We start from the raw sequence: 17,958 nt of genomic DNA on the forward strand, positions 1-17,958 counted from the left end.
AATTGTACCTACTTAGTTTTGCATTTTTTTCCTTATTTTTTTTATTTTTCCAATAATCTATTTTTATTTTATTCATTTTCCAAGGATTATTTTTCTTTAAATAAGATTAGCTATAATTCAGTAGTATTTATTTCGGTGTCTTTTGTTTATTATTTTTTATAATTATGATTATCATTGTTTAGAGACCAATTGGATTTTTCAAATTCAAAATCGTAGCTTCATTTAATAATTTTGTTAAAATGTCTAAAAAAGTAAGTATCAGATCTTTACTCATCATATTTTAATTATTTATCCGTCTTTCGCAATTTGGAACATAATACTTAATAAAAATAATTTTAGATTGGTGAGTCATGCGTGGAGACTCCAGAGGCACCAGCATGGTTGTCAAAACTTGAGAGTCAACGCGAAAAATTGAGCAAAGCACGACTCGGACACGATAGCGGTGCCGGCGCGCCTTGTAACTCTTGTGGTATTTATGCCTGAATATATTAAATAAAATGCAATGCAAAATCGTAAATGTCTTCAGAATATTTATGTTATCTACTTTGTTCTAGGCCCTACCTGTCCTGGTTTAGATTTGCATTTCTGGAGAAAAGTGTGCCGTGCATGTCACTGCAGCAAGGATGTACATGATGTACAGGATGATGATTTATCAGGTTGGGCTCAATTTGAGCTCCTTGGTACTGCTAGACCTAAAAAGGCATCATGTAAGTGCAATTATATTTTTATTATGTTGATTAAGTTTTTCTGTCTAATCTTAACTAATTTTTTTTGTTTTCCGATTTATTAAAAAGAAAAAGAAAAGTATGAATTTGAAATGTGAAAATATACAATTAATATTATTATTGGTGCAAAAATATTTTATATGTCATGGGCAATTTATTATATTAGAATATCTTTTTTATTTGTGTACATTGATTATGCTTTTTTCTATACATTTTTGAGTCTTCTTTATGACATAATTGAATAGGTATTAAGTAGAACACAACAGTTCTCAGTATTGGTAACACATGAGAGGTACCAAAGGCATCACAGCTTATTTTGTGATGTTCATGTGTGGTTACCATTTCCCACCATATGGGCCATCAGCTCATTTGCTAATAATGACAAATAATTGTCATTATTATTGAAATAAATTAAATAATAATGATAATTCAATTAATAGGTTCTTTTACCACTTGTCTAAGGTCCAGATGTTTTGTATGACATGATATAAAAAGACAAATTGTTACTTTTTTTTTATTTCTAAATCACATCTAATACATATCTGTAGACACTTAAAAATTCAATCTATGTTTGTCTTTCTAGTTCATAAAATTAAAGATTATAAAAGCATAATATTTTTGCTGATAAATGTATGGTGTGTCTATTTGTAACTAAAGTGTGTTTCTGTTTTGTAGTGCCACTTATCAAAATCCGGGGTGTCACTGATAAGCCAGTTAAATTGGACTGGGTTCCACCAAATGCATCAACAGAATTGGTAATCATTTCCTTATTATCACTACTGTTAGTAAAATATTCACATATTAACAGGAAAATATGGAATTTGTCATAAACATTGAGGTGAAGATAACAAGCACAATCATAAAAATTTAACATCTATTTTAATAGTTGTTTATAAAATCTATAAAAGTTTGCTGAAAACCTGTTCAGCAATTATTGAAACTATAGTTCAACAAAATTAAAATTAATGAGACATATTTTGTTTATTGTCATTGTGCTTTTTTTAAATAGATGAGAATGGAATGTTAACCCTGCTTGTGTTATCAATATACACTCGTGGAGCACCAGTGAAAGATGATAGGTAAGGATGAAAGCAGATCAGTCAGAGTATAGTTTTTGAATTAAAAAAAAAATAGTTTTATCACAATTGAAGTAACTTTTTTTTGTTGGGTGCTAATTTTTGTTGTCAAAGTGATTATCTAATAATCACTTTGACAACCTGCAAGAAACATAATAGTCACTTCCTTTGGTAACTCCCTTAAAAAAAAATTTGTTTGATATTCTATTAGATACAGTAATTATAGTCATTCTTTTAGTGCTTATTAATTATATAAAGTAAAATTTCATTATCTTTGGAGAGGTATTATTTACTAAATCATCAAAATAGTCATACCTCAACTCAAGTATGTTCTTTGGATTATCTAAATTGTGTTTATCAGACTATAGTGTTTTTGTTGATTGATTAGGTGGTTATCTTATCTATATACTGGAGGTTAAATCTGTCGTATATCAGTGTTTGTTACTTAATTACATTTATATTTATTGTATGGAAATTTTAATATCAGATTTATATCTGATATATATAGGATAAATTGCAATTATTAGCATTCTTTATAAGCATGAATTAAAGTGATCAAAACATGTTTTTTTTGCCTATTTTAGTCTACCATATGAATATGGCATGTATAACAGTCCAGTTAATGTGGCAAACTCAAAATTTATTACCATATTTTTTATATCTTGTTATCCTGAAATTTTGTCAAAATTCGATCGTGACAAAATTGATGTGGTACATCAATGGAAATGATCTTAACGATGTTCAAAAGAATTATCAAATTCAGTTTGAAAATAATCATAAAAATTTTATTGTTAGAAGTTCGTAAGTACATATTTTGACTCGTGTTCGCGTCACAGCCACTTATTATTCAGGATCACGAATTGATTTCAATACTAGTCAAGCTTTTTATATTATGGTTTATTTGCCTGCTTTTTGTATAGCCAGCGGCCGAGTGTGGGGGCCAGAATACCGTAACACAGGGTATCTTAGTACGGATTCTGTCCACTTCCAATGGCAGTCTATATATATTCTATTTTGGGAATGAAATGAAATTGGGATAGAAATAAATATTATATTATTATTATTTTTCAATCTTATTATTACACATCAATTAAACTGGTAGTTACTACGTTAAACTATTGACAAAAATGTTACTAACATATGTACCTACACAAAAAACCTCTTGAATTGAATTGCCTACTTCAACCGTTGCTTAAAAGTAAATTTGTATGTGTAGTATGATGATGTGGTGGCGATATGTATAGGTGTCGGAGTACATGTCGTGCCTGGGCGCATTGGCGCCGGTGTCGGGATCGGCGGCAGCGCGACGGCGACGCGCCCAGCTCCGCACGCAGCTGCCGCCGCACGACGTGGCGCCCGCCGCGCGGCACCACGCCTCCGACCAGGAGAAGTCCGAGCACACTGTACGTATCCCTACCTATTTTAATATCAACTCTATGGTTCATTAGTGAAAACTGTTGTGTGTATTTATTTACCTGTGAGTATATAAATGAATACAGTACGAAGATAAAAGATATTTTGAATTTTCAAATACCTTTGTATATAAATTTCTTGGACAATTGAACGATATTGAAATTAACTGCAGCACTATCTGTTGACGAGTTATTACAAAATGAACAGTTTAATCTTTATTGATATTATTTATGTTGACTTTACGCATGTTTTAAGTTTGGGAATAATTAATTACTTTACAGTATGACTCACGATGGTTATTATTTAACCTATTTATTATCTGTGTAAAACCATAAGAATAATTGTTTACGTAATGTTAATAATTAAAGAATTATTTATACAATGTAATATTTTATAAATATATTTCTAATGACGTCTTTTTATTTTGTAATTTCTTGTCTTTGTGATATAGGAGTTTAATACTTTTCACTACTTTTCTGATGATTTGATGTTTGTATTGCATAGTGACTGAACCTGTATTAAGTATTTATTATGATGGTCTGAGCTTTTATTATATGTTTATATACTTATAAATTATATACTTAAAATAACCCATCATTATTATCAACATATCAGCCGTTAACTGTCCACTTCTGAACATAGGCGTCTCCTTATGGACGGCTTTTCCAGTAGTTGCTGTGGTGGACGGGTTGGCAATCGCAGTTAGACTTTGGTAATATTTTGAGAGGGATGCTGCTGCTCATCCCTCGACCATTAAGTTCCCTTAGTCGCCTCTTATGACACCCATGGGAAAGGAAGTGGTATCCCATTCTATGCCGGGACCTCACGGCGACCGACCATCACGGCGATGACCATCAATCTAGTCTAGTCTCATGAGATGGTGCTGCGTGTGTTTATTTGATATCTTGAGCACAGATTGAAATGTATTTTTTTTTTTCAGGAATATATCACGCGTATCAAAGATCATGTTGTTGGAATGGGTAATGTAGTAAGAGTCGGCCCACTTCAAAGCGGTGAAATTTATTCTGTAGAAAATAGCAAAACTCATGCGACAACTAAATCATATGCATTACCATTGAAAATTTCGAATGTGTCAAGAGGTGTAAAATATAACATAGTGCCTAAGAATGCTTCTGACAAAAAATTGGTACTGGATTCTGAAGGTAATATTGTAAGCAGCGCTGCAAACTTGCCAGACTATAAGTCTAGTCCTATCCTAAGTCGTACTGTGAAGGATAAACTTCATGTAATGCGTATTGAATCTGACAGAATCAAGAGTGCCGTTGAACATGGACCAGTCTATGATAAACTGTTGAAGAACTTGAATGATTTGAATATGCCTGTTACAGATGATGTGTACTTGCAACCTATTAAACTTTTCCGTGACGAATACAATAAAAATCCCCAATTTCGAGAAGAGACAAATGAGTTTGCTAGCAATTCCCTTGGAGTTCAGATTATGCCTGATTTATGGTCAACCACTAATAACAATGTTATGGGAACTGCAAAATTACTAGAGGGCAGGATCCAGAAAGGAACAATATTTGCACCCAATGGAGAGATTTGGAGTTGGAAGCATGAGCCAACTACTCCTGAACACAGCGGAACCATTTGTTCAACAAAAATTAATCCACAATATTCTACTACCACTAAACTGATAAATCAGGTTGAACCACAACAAACTGCTCCTTTACGGGAATATTTGAGAAGCCATTCTGATGAAGATCTACCACCTCCACCATTACCTAATTATAATACATACCCTGGAACATTGCCTTTGGATAGTACTGACAAAGATTGGAGTAATAATCCGATTGACAATATTCAAATTTTTGATAGTGCATATTTAGATACGCCACAGGGTAATAGCTATGTGGAGCAAGTAAATCCTCTAATTGATCAATTAACTGATATGTCCTTAAGTCCAGATGAAATGGAATTTAACAGGAAACTTTACAATGAAGGAGTGCCATGCCAACGCTGTAAAAAGCCTATGTTTGCTGGTGAAGTAGCAGTTAAAGCTGAAAGAGCAGGACAAGAAGCTATTTGGCACCCACAGTGCTTCACTTGCAGCAAATGTGGAGAATTGCTTGCGGATCTTGTATATTTCTTTTATGAACGGGAAATATATTGTGCTAGAGACTTGGCCAATGTTTTGCAGATACCACGTTGTGCTGGTTGCGATGAATTGATATTTACAAGACCTTATACAGCAGCAGAAGGGCGAGCTTTTCATGTGCAACATTTTTGCTGTTATCACTGTGATGCACCACTTGGAGGCCAAAAATATGTGCCAGACGATAAGACTGGCTTACCTATATGTCTTTCTTGTTATGATCAGTTTCATGCAGAGCGTTGTCGTGCCTGCGGCGGTGTCATTGGCCCTGAACAGCAAGGAGTATCTTGGAGTAATATGCATTGGCATGCTGACTGTTTTATCTGTTCAGGCCGAATGTGTGGTAAAAGTCTTTTAAGCGGCAGATTTGTTGTGAAGCAAGAAATGCCGTTCTGTAGTGTACCATGTGTACAGAGCAGAATAACAGTTGAAAAGAAATGAAATCCTTTAATTATAAGTTAAACATTGAAATTGTTATAACAGGTACATATTTACATTTTTTCATATATTTATACATTTATAATTATATTGATTAGATACACTAGTATAATACTTATATTTATTATACTAGATATAATTTTATATTATGAGGTATGTAGTATGAAGTATTTTGTAATGCAAATGTATTTAGGATAGGATAGAAACAGATATAAATATTTATTTCATAGTTATGAAAGGCTTTGTCCAATATTCATTTTATTTAACATATAAATATTTTTAAAATGTAAATGAAAGAGTTTCAATAATTGTTAGAATATGATTGTCATATTTTAAAAATATAAAAGATGAAACTAGACATGTCATATTGTTATTTAAATTTAATTATAAGAAAAATTTATAGGTATTATAGTAATATTATCAAAATGTAAGTTTTGCATATTTCTTAAAGGGACCATGATATACTGATATAATAAACATAAGTGATTTAAGGATAATTTTTATATGCATTTAGTGTATTTTAATTTAATGGCTATTTCTAATACTCCTACATTAGGATATTAAACTCATAATAGAGAATTTATGCTCTATTAATGAACATTCCATTATTCAAATTCTAATATATTAATACCGGTGCTAATGGCATATGGAACTTTAAATTTATAGTGAAATTATGCACACATATGTATAAGTTTGAAGCATTTACAGATCGTCTTTATTATACATGTCTGATGTGACATACTGGACCAGTTTTAGGTATCCTTTAACGTAGCAATTGACAGTCATTTATCATCCAAACATGAATTAGAAAAATATTAGCAGTACAAAGAATATGGGATGCAGTCTTGGTATCTTTGGACCACAGTGAAGTAATATCCATTATATCAAGGTTTTAAGTGCATGTACAATGTACTATATATACTTATATTTGTGCATAATTTTAACACATATTTTTTCTATAGTTTGTATACTTAATTATTATATTTAATGTTTAATATTATAATTATGCAAACATCCTATGATAAGTACATCCTTGGTAATGTAGATATTTTTTGCATTACAAGCTCTAATTATGCAATATAATCAAGTGTCACAAAATATTTTTATCATTGTTCATTAGTATTTGTTATTCTAAATTAAATAAGTACAAAATGTGTTTAAAGTATTGGTATTAAAATGTTTATCAGAACTTGCTGGATAGCTTGTTTGGTGTGATATAAATATGTGATATTGGTATAAATTTTCCTAAATGTGCCATTATCATGTAAATTACTAAAATATTGCAGATATTTTTTGTAATTACGAATATACATTATTTTACAATGATAAACATTGTTTTATTTAAATAGATTTATTGTACAACTTGAAATAGTAAATAAATTTAAGTTCCATTGGTTGGATAATAGTTAATTGGTTGAATAAATATTCTCTATAAACTAGGACCATGGGCATTCAAGAATATGCTGTGATCTTAGAGTTTTTACTAATGAGCTATTTTACACTTGTGTCCAGTAATTTCACTTCCATATTTCACACTTTGTATACTACTAGCTTTTAACTGTGATTGCATCCATGTGACCGAGGTAAAATGTAGCCTATACCTTTCTCCATCCCACATGGTATATTAATGCTAAGTTTCATAATCATTGGTTAATGCATTATAAGGTAACAAACAAATTTACTTTCACATTTATAATATTAGTATGGCTATGCAGAACATGTAGCCATGTAAGTACAAATGTTAGGCAATAGAAGTGGGGTAGTCAATATCAAATTTGGTGATAAGATTTTGCCATTTCCCCACCAAAAGGAATTTTAAAATGGTCACAATATTACTCATTAGCATATTGAAGATCATTTTCTGGAGTAGGGCCTGGTCTTTTAAATAAAGGTGCATATGTAATCAGGGATGTCTGCATGTAGTTGAAGACTGGGAGCAACCTGGGATGGGCATGGCTTACCTAGTCAATTATCCATTAGTGTTATAAAATAAATATATCTAACAACTGTTTCATTTCAGGTGCCTTTGAATAACAACTACATTTAATTTTGTTAATAAGTAATATTAACTTTATATTAGTTACATTAAATACGAAACAGATATAAGTAATATAGGGCTGCAATCATTATATTAAACATGTTAAAAATTTGATATTAAGCTTTAATTTTAAGCTTTCCAAGATCATTTCTTAATTTATTAAGGTTTTCCTGCAATGATTCCTGTTTATTTTCTAGTCCTGCAATGTGATTATCTGTTCTTTTAATTTCCTTGCTTATATATTCCATGCGCTTAGCAACATTTTGCCTGGCATCTTCTAAATCTTGTTTTACTAATACAGGACCAATGAGTTTAAACACTTCAGCGTCTTTTTTTAGTAACATTAATTCTTCTTTTACCGCTTTATTTTCATTCAATTGACTATCTAACTGTTGTTTCTGGGCTACAGCCTTATGATATTCTTTTTGCACTCCACTTAAAACTTCTAACTCCTTTTGTAACTTTTTTTGGATTTCTTCGGCCATTGTTCAATAACAATCTGGTTGATGATATAGTTAAAATACGTTCAATAATACTTTAATATAGTATTTTTTCGTTGCGAATTACTTTATATTCATATAATATTAATAATTATGCAGTAGTACTTATAGTATATTTAAGGTATTATAAAATTTGCAGGTTAAGATATAGTTTAATTCTTGGAAATAATCATAGATACGCGTTTTGAAGGGAAACCAGAGTAGAATCATAGACAGATCGAACCTAAGAACAAAGAATTACATAGAAGGAATAATGAAGTAAAAATTGTAAATCATATGATTGCCTCCTTTCTTCTTATGGAAATATAATTAGTAAAAGGAGGATAAAAGATCCATCTTTGTTGCTAAGTTGCTTTTTTTGTCAATTCATAGCAGGCTATTGTATAGAAAACGTTATACGGCCGTATAACCCTATTAAATTCAAATACAACTTGCTTGCATACTTTCTACATAAACTATATCAAATATATAATTAAGTAATGTAAAATATGTCATTGACAAATAATTGACATATCAAACATTTTCTATACACTAATTTCCTATGAATTGAGTAAAATAGTAAATGATGGTGTTACTTTCGTCCACATTTTATCATTCCTTCTATATAATTCTTGTTCTTAGGATCGAACACAGAGTAAGTAGGCATTACAAAAATTGTTACTGTCACATGGATAGGATAGGTATAAGTCACTGTGATGTCATTGTCAGAAATTGATAAAACGTACTGAGTAAATAATTAGAGGGTAATTTTTTTACTTTGAATTAGGAAATATTTTATCTGATATACCTAATATAAATATTTATATGTACCTATTGCTTACAAATTAATATATATGTATTAATGAAAATGGCGGCCATTTTTTTTAATTTAAAAACAAAATTAATAGTGTGCAGAGTTGAAAAAATTCATATTTTTATTTTTTGCGTTATATTAAATAAGCATAATTAAAAATTTAACAACGATATTTAATAAAATATAAATTATACAAATTACTTAAAATAAATAAATAATGAAGTATATATCATTATTTATTTTAAGTTTTTCTTTTGAAAAGTGCTCCATTGTAAAGCAGAAGTTTTATCTTTCTTACCTTGTTTACTTTCTTGAAAAATACTCATCTGCTATAGTACTGCCATCCTAATTTGAAGCTTTTTCGGGCGACATTTTTCTACTTCCACAATTCCTACAGCAGATCCTAGATGAAACGATAAGGTCAGGAAAGAAGAAGGATAGGGAGAAGTTATATTGTACGGGGTTGCATCTACTTTTTGATTTATCGTTCAGAGACATTAATATCAAAAAGAGATTACAATTGAAATACAAACTTCTTTAATAATGATATATTAATAAATAATTATACAGCCTACTTAATTAAATCAACTTAGTTGTACACAACCAATATATATAATCTACATTATATAATATAAAATTAAGTATCTAACTTTATTACGATGTCAATATCGTATATAGAATTATCGTAAGTGGCATATTGGGCAACACTAACTCATTGCCAAATTTTAAAAAGATATTTAAAAAATAAAAAATAAAGTGCTTCTACCTTCTACATTATAAAATAATAGCTAGGTATAGTTTTATAATACGTATTAATTTCAATAAGTAGGTGTTTAGCTTTATAATAGATAGTCCCAAGTCCATGATATTAATTAAACCAAAGATAATGAGTAGTCATTACCTTGTAAAACATGTATTTTAAGCTCAGCTGTTTGCGACTAGTTCCATAATCTTAATACTTATACTTAATTATTTTACAGATTGTTGAGTACTTTCCAAAATACTGTATGGCCTTTAAACATTTTTATAATTTAAATATCTAGTGACATATTGCCTATATCTACTTAATTATTAATGTTTACCACTTTGGCTATATTATTTTTATAAATTTTGTCCATATTCAAGGGTCCACATATATCCAGCATTTGGATCTCCACTTTGTTCAGCCTGTTTTTGAACGTCTTGTGTTTTCTTAAGGACCTCATGTATTGTTTGGTACAATTTGTTATTTTCCGGTATTTGTGTTGCATCTCTTAATTTTTCAGAGCGTTGTTCAAAAGATCCTTTTTTTCCGAATCGTTCTCGAACAAATTTTTCATATAGATCTACATAATCATCATTTTCATCTTCTTGTTGATCTTTTTCATTTTTATAATTGTCTTTTTCCTTAGGGTTATCGTAATACCCGTAATATCCATAATCATCTTCGTCTTGTTTTCTATGTTTTTGACTTTCACTTTCATCTTTATTATAATCGTCATCATAATTATAAAACCTTGGTTTAGTATTCTTATTACTCTTTTTATTCTTTTTTGTAGTTTTTAGACCTTTGTCATATGGAGAATTATCATAAGCATAGTCTAAAATATCTTCAGGTAATTTTATTTCCGGTAATTTTATTGTTATGTCGTCGAATTTAAATTTTAAGTGTTTGTCATATTGTGGATCTGTAGGTGATAAAGTATCTAATGTACCTTCGTTTTGTATAATTTCTTCATTATTGTTATTTTCTGGTATATTCTTTTCATCATGTTTGTAATTTAATGGAATTCGTTCAAATTGTTGTTTAACGTCACCATTTTCTATTTCTTTTTCATTATTTACAACTATTTTTTCTTTTTGACTGTTGTCGATATTTTTTTTAATACCTAAAAATGTTTCTAGACTTTTGTCTTCCGACTCTTTGATATTTTCGCTGGACTCGCTATTATTTTCTCCAGTAATTTCTACAACAGGTTTAATTTCGCCGTCATTTATATGTATTGGTTGCTTATCTTCAGTACTTTCACTGCTAGTTCCTTTATCTTTAGATAATGAATATTTTTCATTATTCTTTTTCTCTGATTTAGAAGTACTTGGGTATGTAAGTTCTTTGGAAATATTATTGTCATCACTATGTCCAGCATTGTCTTTGCTTAGTTCAACTTGACCTTTATCGTTTAGTTGAATTCTTTCATAGCTAAAATCACCTAAATCAACATCTTGAATAATTGGCGGTATGCTTTTATTTTCACTTTCGTAATTTCTTAACGGCTCTTTAAATTTTTGTTTACTTTCATTACTTTCGTCGCTGTTTTCTACAGATGTTTCGTCAGTATACCTATTTATGTTCACATTTTTTTCTGAACTATTTTCAAAGTCTTTAATATTTTCTTTATTTCTATGTGACGGTCTATCATTATCTTTTTTTAAATAATCCGTGTCTTTTCTTTCATTGCTTTCTTTTTCGTATGATTTATATGAAGCATTTTCATCGCTTTCATTTTTCAAACGTGATTTAGTATTAATGTTAGGATTACTTTTTTCCTCAGTTTCATTGCTTTCTTGAGATTCTGTTGACTGATTATTTTGAGAAGTAATATTTTCATCACTCTCATAACTTGTCTGATCTCGGTTATCATTTTTATCACTACTTTCTTTGTAATATTGTTTCTCATTGCTCTCGTTTTCTTCTATATATGGTTTACTTTCTTCTTCAGAAGTATCTTTTTTTCTATACCTGCGGTTTTTATAATCTTCTTCTTCTTCACTTTCTGGGCTTTTCTTGTTGATTTTGAATGCCTTGTTAGAACGAGGACTACCATCTAAACTTATGTACCTATCTGTTTCACTGCTTTCATTACTTTCATCTAATTCTTCTTTATTATCGTTACTATTATTTTCAACTGATTCGTCATTATTTTTTTGTTTCAAAGGTATATTATTATTTTTTATCAACTCACTTTCAGGATTTTTACTATGAATGTCGCTATTTATTAATGGTGTGGCTACATTTTCATGTAAAGTTTCTATATTAAAATCTGCTAAGTTGGAACTTTTTATGACATTACCTGTTTGGGGATTTTCTAAAGGTTCTGCTGTATAAATATTTTGAGTGTCGTGAGAAGTTTCGTAATTAACTATCAGAGGAGCATTTTGGCTTTCATGTGCTTTTATATCTTCTGTAGAATTATGAATATTATATGATCGTTTTCTTCTTTTAAGACTATTTTTAGGATGTCCTTGTGTTTTTTCTAGTAAACTTATATGATCATTCTTTTTGTAAACATATTTTAATACTGTATCATTAGCTTTTATTTCGTTTTTCTTGACGGTTTCGGCATTTTCATCTGTTATAATTACGGCATTGTCTACACAATCTTGAACGGCATTATTAGAAATTATATTAGGAGAAGCATTGATTGCTATAGTTAGGTTTATTTTTGTATGAGAACCTAATTGTGGCATATTGCTGGAGTTTGTAGGCTTAATACATCCAAATTCTTGAGTTACTAATGATGTGACATTAATGTCTTCGGTTTTATTATATTTAGTGGATATATGTGCTTCAGTAACCTGCAAATACACAATAAACAAGATTTGTAAACACACAAATTTTTTTTTTCAATTATTAAAAAATTAAGACCTTGCTGGATGTAAAATTATATATTTTTTGTACAATATTATACATTTAATAAAAATTAAAATGGCTTATGTTTCAATACATTTTTTTATACAGCACTTGTTTATAAACATGGACCAAAAAAAGTCCTTCTTCAACTAACACTTAAGTGGGTTTCCTATTTCATTATTTTACGTACATTCTTGGCGTTAGGAACAAGAGGTGGTTTGTTTACAATAATTTAAGCTTATCGTCAAGCTAGTTTAGACAAAACATTATATATGACATTATTATCTATATGTCCGCTAAGCGGACGCGACACAGATGCGCATTTTTTTTGCACATTGCGCGACACAGTTGAGAAGATAAGGTAGTTATTTCTACTTATAAGCAAAGAATCTATATCCCATACAGTACGTGTATATCAAATTTCATAGTGTTTGGTTGAGCCGTTAAGGCGCTACAAGGTAACAAACAAACAAAGTTACTTTTACATTTGTAATATTAGTAATTATGTTTACTTAAGGTGAATTTTATTGAGTAAGTATTGTACGTATACACTTCACTATATGAATTTACAGTTCTCAGTTACCTGTACGTGTATTGTATATATACCTAATATTTGTCTTACCTGCATATTGTATTTACTTAATTAAGTACAGATACCTACCTAATATATAATTAGTAATAACAAAAATTGATTAATTAGTCAATGCACTGTATACTATTATTTATTTATACTATTATTTATTTTTTACACTAATAATGTCATAAACAAAACAACTAAAATAAATTATTTTTTTATAACGCTATCATCATCATTTCAGCCCAGGGCCGTGCCTGACGGGCGTTCATTGCGTGCACCGCACGCAGGCGGCCGAAATTAAGAGGCGGCCAAATCGTTACAAGTTGTTTACTGGGCCGATTTCGGTTAACCAAAAACTGATTTTTTTCCCGGTTTGATGCCCTGTGTATAATAATAAACATTAAAAATTAAAGTAGTTTTTTTTAATGTTATCCTGGGGGCGGCCATACAGACTGGCACGCAGGCGGCCATATACCCAGGCACGGCCCTGTTTCAGCCGTTAACTGCCCACTGTTAAACAGGCTTCCTCCATAGATTAATGAACAGTCCTGAGCCATCTGCGTACATTGATTCACATTCGATTTTTTAATGAAACCATGTTAACATAGACAATCTATGCATTTTTATTGGATAATTATAATAAGAGTATTATATTATATCCTTGGATGAAATTTGGTGAAACTTGGTCAATTTTGGCATGTTATTGTAGATAATCTATAACTTATACAGACTATACTTACCAAATAATTGATTATTGCCATCACATATCAATTAAAAATAAGCACTGACTTTTAAAAAATAATAAGCTATGTGGATTTTAATCTTTGTACTTTTCAACTACCATACAATGCTACTATCTACTTTCAAATTCGCTAAACTAGACGTGCTCAAAATCGATCAGTGAGCAGGTATATCTAATTAATATTCAACACTTCGTTATTTTACTTTCTGATTTTATTTTGTGCATATTGTATGTGTCTAATGCAGTAGGTATATATAATTATTTAAGATTGTGTTCCACGACAAAAAACTTCGGCCACTGCTACTTTGATATTTTTTAATTTGTAATCTCGTATAGCTTTCTAATGTGCACTAGGATATACAACTATCTACTTCTAGGTGTGTAAGAAGTCACATATATTAAGTTAGTGGAATTGGAAATTGACAATAAAACCAAATTTGAATGATACCAATATTTATTTACTTACACTGTATTTACATAAACTTACCGTACACTTATATATAGTACTACATACCATGCATGCATGTCTTAAAATTAGATACATGTGTAGTGCGACTATTTTAAAAATAAATAAAATGTAATTATACCTATAACACCTATATATTATGACTAAATAGTAATATTTTCATACAAACTTCAAAACTGACATTAATAGAAGTAAAATCATATCTTTGAAATAGATATATGTTAGTGGATATCGCTAAGTTTTTTGGCAAAACATTTTCATGATGGAAATGTTTGATTCAAAGTCATAGAATATTATGTGATCAAACGTAATAATAATATACTATTCTACTAGAAGCAGGCAAGAATCTACAAGATACTACTAACTATTAATAGATACTAATAAAACTATGACTACTGGAGGTGATACATAAAATTAAATAGACCTAAGACGATTTCAGTAAAAAAAATAAGACATAAGTACCTAGTTACTTTTACATAAATTACCTATCTAAATATATTTTAGATTCGTATTAAATATAATTTGAAAATATTTTCATGGAAGAAGCATAAAAAAATTTAAAAAAGCATTTTTATATTTTAACGTTAAATAATAAATCTATACGATGAAGGTTTAACAGTCTGATTATATTATGTCTGAACATAGCAGTATTATTACGATTGCTGTAAAAGGACCTTACTGTTTCAAATTAGAATAGATAAACGTATAGATTACATAGCAGAAAAAAGATCTTATGATTCTCCTTGTAAAATCTTTAATACACAAAAAATAATGAGATTTTGAAATTACTACTTTTTTTTACTAAAAACATCTTGTGGAGATGTTATAAATTAATTTTTAACAACTACTTATCTCAATTTGCACTATCTTTATGTACCGATCTCCAGTTTATGAATTGGTACTTATCTACATGCTCAAAAAAATAAGTAGGTACTTATTTAATACGTTGGTGTAGCTGTGTCTCTATAGACAGGCTGTAAATTTATGTTCCATTTAAATTACTAATTTCATCATAAACTAACAGCTATTCAATCTGGTTATCACGTGTTTAATTCCCTAGATATTCAGTAATGATGGATATAAAAGTATTATCCGTCTGATTAATTGTAATTATAATTATGTACCTACTTAGTGAGGTGAGCATATATCCCATAATCAATAACAATTCACATTTAGATATTTTAGCTACAAGTATATGGCAATCAAGCAATTTGGCCGTTGCTAAGCCATATTTTACATTAATTTTGTACACGTCACTTACTCTAGTTTATAAATAAGATACTTATTAACATATTTTGACTCTTAGTAAATAGGTATGTTACAAAATGTTTGCTGATGCCGATTTTATGGTACCGAATAAAATTGGGGAGCTAATACTTTTTAATTTCGTAGCTATTTGACAATTCAGCAAAACAAATATAACTCTAATAAATTGTAACGTTATCTATTGAAATAATAATTGATTCAAATTAGATTTATATTTAGGGATTGAAGCAAAAATTGTAAAGATGAAGACCAATTTACACTTGCTTTTTTCTACTTATAATTCTGTAAGGAGCCTGCTATGAATATACTTAGGGGGCTGACAAAAACTTTGACCTAGACTGTCTACAGTAGCGGATCAGGGATAATTAGAAATTGATGTTTGAATATTAGAAATCTGTATATTTTTAATAATAGTACGTAAATTACAGTATCACAGGGATATAAAGTAAGTATCTACACTCTGTACCCATTCGGTACTCTGTCAATCTTAACTGAAGTCGGCAAATAGCAGGCACATTCTATATTTCTATTCTCATTGCTAGGTCTTATACACAAAGTTCAACATAATATATGTAACCTTGATCCACTACTGCCTCTGTGCCTTATTATTTACACAGTAACTTCCCGTTACCTACGGTAGGTGCATTTTCTCTGATCACTACAGTCTAAGTGCCAGTGACTACTTTTTTCCTACATATGGGTTGTACGTGAAGCTACTCACGAATTGCTTCGCGGCGCCCTGGAATGGTGCTGGTTCTGCCCATTTTGTGAAGTCCATTGACGGAATTATACCACTCCTGCAGGGTACTCGGGGATTTCTAAAAAAAAATGAAAAGATGTTAATGTCTATTTGAGGCATTTACTATCAAGTAGTACCTTATATGAAAGGGAGTGAATTTTGTTACAGGTAATATTATAATACGGATCGATGGTAAACATTTGTCCTCTTATTTATAAAAAACGAAAACGTCCTACAAATCTATTTTAACTATTAGACTGCTTTGTCGCTGTCTTTTAAACTATGAAATTAGCGCAAAGGAAAAATAAAATCACTTCAACAGCTAAAATAGGTTTTTAAGATGTTTGTCGTTTTTATGAATAAGTTGGTTGTTTATTTATCACCAGCCCCACTAAGTACATTGTAAATGAATTCATTGATACGTTTTCATTACCGTGTTCAAAAGATAGCAGATGGCATTCTCTCTCAAGCGCATAACACGCGTGCCAGCCTTCTTGAAAATTTATTATGTTCTTTTTGTAAAACCCTATAATGTAGTTAGTAATAAACTTTTACTCACAATTCATGATCAGGCAAGACCATGGGATAAAGCTGAACGGTGTCAATGATATCTGTGTTGTCACAAATGACGCGAGCGAGGCGAGCCTTTCTCACCTCTACCAGCTGTTCTGGTGTGAATGATGATGGTTGATTTGGTAATTCATACCTATAAATAATAAGTCTTAGTAATCGAAGATTTTATGCATAAAAATATTTATGAAATATTATTTAAGGATATGGAAAATATATGTATGTGTGTATTTTATGGCAAATATAATAATAATTATAATTAAATAAAAAAATTGGAGTATATAAATGTAATTAATAGAAACTTACCAAAATCTATCACCACGTCTCGAATAAGAGAATTGAGTGGCAATAATACAAGCAAATGTGGGTCCCAACATGGAACCTGGCAATGGTCTCTCAGATACACCACCGGACCACAAATCTACATCGATTGGATGTTCAAATATCGTTTGATATTTTTGTACTGTGTCGTTAGACATAGTTCCGAAAAGGTCCTGGAAAGTCTCGGCTCCAGATAAACCGCAGAACTTTCTAAACTCCATGTACCCAGGCAGTCCAAACTCACGACCTCTTTGCATATTGAACGAGACTAAGTCCATTCCAAACCGGGCGCCTACTTTCTTGAACAGATGGTTCGTAACTTCTTGTGTAATGGAGTCATCCATAGCTTGAGCTACTTGGTTCATCAATCCCATTACGTATTCGTCGAGCACACCGGCTCTGTATAGGTCGTAGGGTCGGCGAATAAGGTCTGATAATCTCTTTGATGCTGAAATAAAAGATAAATCATATTAGCTATGTATGTTATAAATTTACTAATTCAAGTATAATACGAGTAATAGGGCCTCGTTACGTTTAATTGTTATAAATCAGTTTTAATAGAATTTTA

At 30.4% G+C, this 17,958-nt stretch overlaps 4 protein-coding genes across 4 annotated transcripts in view; 1 reads left to right on the forward strand and 3 right to left on the reverse strand.

Moving 5' to 3' along the window:
- On the forward strand, window positions 1–6,558 carry LOC113519062 (testin). The gene is made up of 6 exons (XM_052892576.1): window positions 1–251; window positions 340–469; window positions 555–707; window positions 1,401–1,480; window positions 3,046–3,204; window positions 4,155–6,558. The coding sequence occupies exons 1-6, from the start codon at window positions 240–242 to the stop codon at window positions 5,769–5,771; spliced, it is 2,151 nt and encodes a 716-aa protein (XP_052748536.1). The 5' UTR covers window positions 1–239; the 3' UTR covers window positions 5,772–6,558.
- Window positions 6,559–7,810: 1,252 nt separating this feature from the next.
- Window positions 7,811–8,511, reverse strand: LOC113518814 (prefoldin subunit 6). The gene has a single exon (XM_026903812.3). It carries the CDS (start codon window positions 8,289–8,291, stop codon window positions 7,923–7,925), a length of 369 nt encoding a protein of 122 aa, XP_026759613.1. The 5' UTR covers window positions 8,292–8,511; the 3' UTR covers window positions 7,811–7,922.
- A 1,303-nt stretch (window positions 8,512–9,814) lies between these two features.
- Window positions 9,815–13,337, reverse strand: LOC113519061 (GATA zinc finger domain-containing protein 14-like). Its single transcript, XM_052892545.1, has 2 exons — window positions 13,332–13,337; window positions 9,815–12,654 (listed from the first exon to the last, which is right to left on the reverse strand). The coding sequence occupies exons 1-2, from the start codon at window positions 13,335–13,337 to the stop codon at window positions 10,201–10,203; spliced, it is 2,460 nt and encodes an 819-aa protein (XP_052748505.1). The 3' UTR covers window positions 9,815–10,200.
- Window positions 13,338–14,464: 1,127 nt separating this feature from the next.
- LOC113519060 (peroxidase) overlaps window positions 14,465–17,958 on the reverse strand; it is a 38,689-nt gene continuing 35,195 nt past the window's right edge. Inside the window, exons 12-14 of the mRNA XM_052892609.1 lie at window positions 17,376–17,838; window positions 17,059–17,205; window positions 14,465–16,578 (exon numbers count right to left, since the gene is read on the reverse strand). Of these exons, the coding sequence (XP_052748569.1) occupies window positions 16,440–16,578; window positions 17,059–17,205; window positions 17,376–17,838 (749 nt within the window). The 3' untranslated portion in view covers window positions 14,465–16,439. The remainder of the gene's footprint in view (window positions 16,579–17,058; window positions 17,206–17,375; window positions 17,839–17,958) is intronic.

Source organism: Galleria mellonella, unplaced genomic scaffold (assembly GCF_026898425.1).
Source record: "Galleria mellonella isolate WM207_F2 unplaced genomic scaffold, CSIRO_AGI_GalMel_v1 utg159, whole genome shotgun sequence".
NCBI lineage: Eukaryota > Metazoa > Arthropoda > Insecta > Lepidoptera > Pyralidae > Galleria > Galleria mellonella.

Excerpts from the sequence above, each read along its gene's own strand:
- LOC113518814 (XM_026903812.3), bottom strand. The coding sequence starts at position 8,291 with ATGGCCGAAGAAATCCAAAAAAAGTTACAAAAGGAGTTAGAAGTTTTA.
- LOC113519062 (XM_052892576.1), top strand. Across the intron at positions 470-554 it reads CGCGCCTTGTAACTCTTGTG|GCCCTACCTGTCCTGGTTTA; the intron begins GTATTTATGCCT and ends ACTTTGTTCTAG. Across the intron at positions 3,205-4,154 it reads AGGAGAAGTCCGAGCACACT|GAATATATCACGCGTATCAA; the intron begins GTACGTATCCCT and ends TTTTTTTTTCAG.